Source organism: Eimeria mitis, genomic scaffold, assembly GCF_000499745.2.
Source record: "Eimeria mitis Houghton genomic scaffold, Emh_scaff1396, whole genome shotgun sequence".
NCBI classification, from domain to species: domain Eukaryota; phylum Apicomplexa; class Conoidasida; order Eucoccidiorida; family Eimeriidae; genus Eimeria; species Eimeria mitis.
In genome coordinates, this window is record NW_013569054.1 from 7,459 (window position 1) to 11,784 (window position 4,326).

A 4,326-nucleotide genomic window follows, 5' to 3' on the forward strand; every position below is an offset into this window, starting at 1 on the left:
CTGGCGTTGTCGGAGAGGGCCACGGAAGCTTATGCTGCTTCTCAGTGCATCTGGCAGCGCGTTCGTCTTCATACATCCGCTAGGGTGGGGTTGCGAAGGCCATCTGCGTGCAGGGGAGATTGAGAGGACGGAAGAAAGAAATGAAATATATTGAGGAGAAACAGGAGCAGAAGGAGGTGATGCGAGAGAAAAACGATGAAAAATGCATGCAGCCCTCGAGCAGTCGATCGAGGAGGTGCCGAAATGCATCGTTGAGATGGCGGGGGGAACATAGTGATAAATGAGCGTAGAGTAGAGAAAGCAGAAATAAAAGACTTTCAGGAGAAAGAAGAAACAATATTATACATAATGTTCAAAAAATCCATGAAAAAAACATATTTCTAGCCGTCAATATGCCGAGGTTACCACAAAAAAATATATGAATCGCTTCGTTCATGTTCAGATTCAGAACTTGCACGGAGCTGCCTATACACCTGAAATTCTCTGGGGTGTATAGGCAGGTTTCTCTCAGAGAAAGCACAGCATAAAGGGCACCGCCAGCACCGCATTTCGCCTCTAATCGACTCTGTGAACTCAAAATATTGTAAATATTTCATTAAATATTTTAATTCAAATAAAAAAACACAAAATTACAGACAAACTTACGCTCAACAAGTCGATGTTCAGATCGGCAGCGCCGGGGCCCCCTCGGGGGGGCCCCCTGAAACCCAGCTCTCGATTGTACCGATCAGGGTAATATATGAATATATATTTTTTTTAATTTATAAATATTTATGCAATTAGAGTTATGATGAATACTTAAAAGGTAATATAGCGGCAACTAAACGGCCATATGTTGTAACCCTCAACATATCTACCGTCGCCTGTTGGTGTTCTTTCTGTTTCGTTTCCGGCGTCTGTCTGTATATTTCAGTGATATTTCCTTCCTTCTCCATATATATATAATATACATAATATATATAATATATATGATATATATAATACATTTAATATATATCTATATATTGAGATACGCTTTTAATCGGGGTATTAATATTCCAGTACCTTGGCGTTAACCCCCCCCCACACTCGACTTCAGCAAACTGTTGTTCAGGCAATTATGCATGCGAGTATGCATGCATGCATACACATGCATGCATGCATAAATGCATGCATACATTGATGCGTGCATGCACGTATATTTCGCCATAAACCCGTATTCCTGCTGCAGTTCCTCTGTAGTTGCTGCATGCTGACGGCAGCCTCAGTCGCCGCAGCGCACCCAGCGCACCTGCATTGAAATAACTGTACAACGTTACGCACATATATATATATATATATATATATATATATATATATATATATATATATATATATATATATATATATATAACATCGCGTCTACTGGTTGTTTATGCGGCACCAGCAGCAAGCCGGGTTCAAGCCAGTTCCCCAGCTAGCTATCTATCTATCTGCCTAGCTATCTCTCTGGCTAGCTAGCTCGGCCTGCACGGCACTGCATCCAGTTATCTATGCATAGCTAGCTAGCTAGCTATGTAGCTGTACTTCCGCGCAGGCAGCTGGCTGTTCGAGCTATCTGAGCAGTCTTACAGCTAGCTAGCAGCGCGGCTAGCTAGCGGCGTGGCTAGCTAGCTAGCTAGCTATGTATACACCGCAAGAAGGCCGCAGATGCCGGCCTGAAGAAGGAACTATTAAATATATTGTCAACGACAAGAGAAAGAAGAAAACAAAAATATATTTGGATGCAGCAGATGCATGCATGCATGCATGCATGCATGCATAGCTAGCTAGCTAGCTAGCTGGCTAGCTGTAAAACTCCCCGCAGCATAGTAGCCACAGTTTGCCTTCCCCCCTCCCCTGCCCCCGCCCCCCAAACAAATACAAAACCGTAAACCCTAAACCCTAAACCCTAAACCCTTTCAGCCCCCTACACAGAGGCCTATGCAGATGCATGCATGCATGCATGCATGCATGCGTTCATCATCAGTGCGGTGTATAGAATCCTTAAATGCTGCAGCAGCAAAAGTAGCAGCAATTTGTTTGGTTGCATCTCTCCTCTCCCAGTTGCAGTTCCTGCTGCAGTTCCTTCTGCTGCTGCTGCTGCAGTTCCTGCTGCTGCTGCTGCTGCTGCTGCTGCTGCTGCTGCTGCTGCTGCTGCTGCTGCAGTTTATGCTTTTCCTTTGTAGAGATGGTGAGCACAGAACTCATCGTAAGCGGCAATGAGTGCTGCTCGTGCCCCTTCTCTGAGCTGACTAGACACCGCAGCAACTGTCTTTCCTCCTTCTTCTGCTGCTGCTGCTGCTGCCAGCAGCTCAAACCCCACGCACTGCAGACGAACACACAGAGCCTGCTGCTGCTGCCTCTCTCCTGCAGCAGAGACACACACACAAACAGCAGCAGCAGCAGCAGTTGCAGCAGTAGTAGTAGCAGTTGTAAACGCAATCAACAACAACAGAACCAACAGCAGCAGTAGCGGTTACTGCAGCAGCAGGATACAGAGAAGCAGCAGCAGCAGCAGCAGCAGCAGCAGCAGCAGCAACAGCAGGCAGCAGCATTATTATTTCTTTACCTAACAATACACGTGCGTTGCTTGCTGCTTTTCCTCCTGCTGCTGCTGCTGCTGCTGCTGCTGTTGCTGTTGTAATAGACCCCTGCAGCAGCTGCTGCCGCAGGTGCAGCCCTTCAGCAGCTAGAAACAGCAGCAGACGTTTGCTGCTGCTGCTGCTGCTGCGGCTAGCAAGAGCTGCAGCAGCACGCCCCCAGGCTTCTAATCCGTCCTCAGCCACCCTAAATATAAATAACATAAAACACAGCAGCAGCAGAAGATAGCAGCAGCAGCAGCAGCAGCAGCAGCAGCATATACGATGAGACGACAACCCAGCAAACAGCAGCAGCAGCAATAGCAGTAGCAGCAGCAATAGAAGCAGCAGCAGCAATAGAAGCAGCAGCAGCAATAGAAGCAGCAGCAGCAGTCGCAGCACCAGCAGCAGTAGCAGCAGCAGCAACAGCAGCAGCAACAGCTGTACCTTCTGTCTTGTATCCTTGGCAGCAGGTGCAGCAGCCGCAGCAGCAGCAGCAGCACAGCTTGCTGCTGCCGCTGCAGCGGCAAGAACTCATGAGCCTTCCACATAGAGACGAGGATTATGCTGCAGCTTCTTAACGCAGCTCTCGCAGCTATACTCTCCAGCTGCTGCTGCTGCTGCTGCTGCTGCTGCTGCTGTTGCTGCTGCTGCTGCTGCTGCTGCTGCTGCTGCTGCTGTTGCTGCTGGGCAGCGTCGTCAGCCTGGGCGAATTCGACGGCCCCTCTAGCGAACTCCATCATTGCATCTGCCACTCCCTCCAGCTGCTGCTGCTGCTGCTGCTGCTGCTGTTGCTGCTGCTGCTGCTGCTGCTGCTGCTGCTGCTTTGGGGTGTCTTTGAGGTGTTGTGCTGCTGGGCGTTTGCTGGCAGCAATAACCAAAAGACAGCAGCAGCGGAATACAGCAGCAAGAAACTGAGCACTGCGTGAGCAGCACCAACCCAACAAACAACACACTCGCTGCTGCTGCTGCTGCTGCTGCTGCTGCTGCTGCTGCTGTAGTAGTAGTAGTTGTTGTTGCTGCTGCAGCTGTTGGTGTTGCTGCTGCTGTTGCTGCTGCTGCAGAGGGTATACTGAGGAGAGAGAGCCGGCGTTTCTCGCTGCTGCCAGGGCTGCTTGCTGCTGCTGCTGCTGCTGCTGCTGGTGCTGCTGCTGGTGCAGCTTGTGCTGCAGCGTGTGCATGAGTTGCAGCAGCAGTTGAGCAGCAGCAAGCAGCAACTGCTGCACTTTGCTGCTGCATTTATTTTGTCTGCGAAGACAACGAATTAGTTCTTGCCGCTGCAGCAGGAGGCCCCAGACAGCGTGAGCGCATGCAGCAGCCTCCAGCGCCTCCTCCTCCACCTCCTGCTGCTGCTGCTGCTGCTGCTGCTGCTGCTGCTGCTGCTGCTGCTGCTGCTGCTGCTGTTGAAGGGCTTGCATGCGAGAGAGGATGTGCTCAAGGACAGCAGTAAACAGCGGGGCTGGCAGACCCACCACCAACGCACTCCAGCAGCTGCAGCAGCAAACACAGCAGCAGCAGCAGCAGCAGCAGCAGCAGCAGCAGCAGCAGATGATGATGATGATGATGATAAATATGCAGTAGGAGAAAAGAGCCTTCATAAATATAGCGCAGCAGCAGCAGCAACAGCAGCAGTAGAAACAGCAGCAGCAGCAGAAGCAGCAGCAGCAGAAGCAGCAGTATATATATAAACATATATATATATATATATATATATATATATATATATATATATATATATATATATATA

General features: G+C 49.5%; 1 protein-coding gene across 1 annotated transcript; it reads right to left on the reverse strand.

The window, feature by feature from the left end:
• Positions 1 to 2,004: 2,004 nt before the first annotated feature.
• Positions 2,005 to 3,997, reverse strand: EMH_0036070 (uncharacterized protein; the record flags this gene model as incomplete). The annotated part of the gene is made up of 3 exons (XM_013495036.1): positions 2,005 to 2,367; positions 2,580 to 2,787; positions 3,027 to 3,997. The coding sequence occupies 3 exons, from the start codon at positions 3,995 to 3,997 to the stop codon at positions 2,005 to 2,007; spliced, it is 1,542 nt and encodes a 513-aa protein (XP_013350490.1).
• Between the last annotated feature and the right edge of the window lie 329 nt (positions 3,998 to 4,326).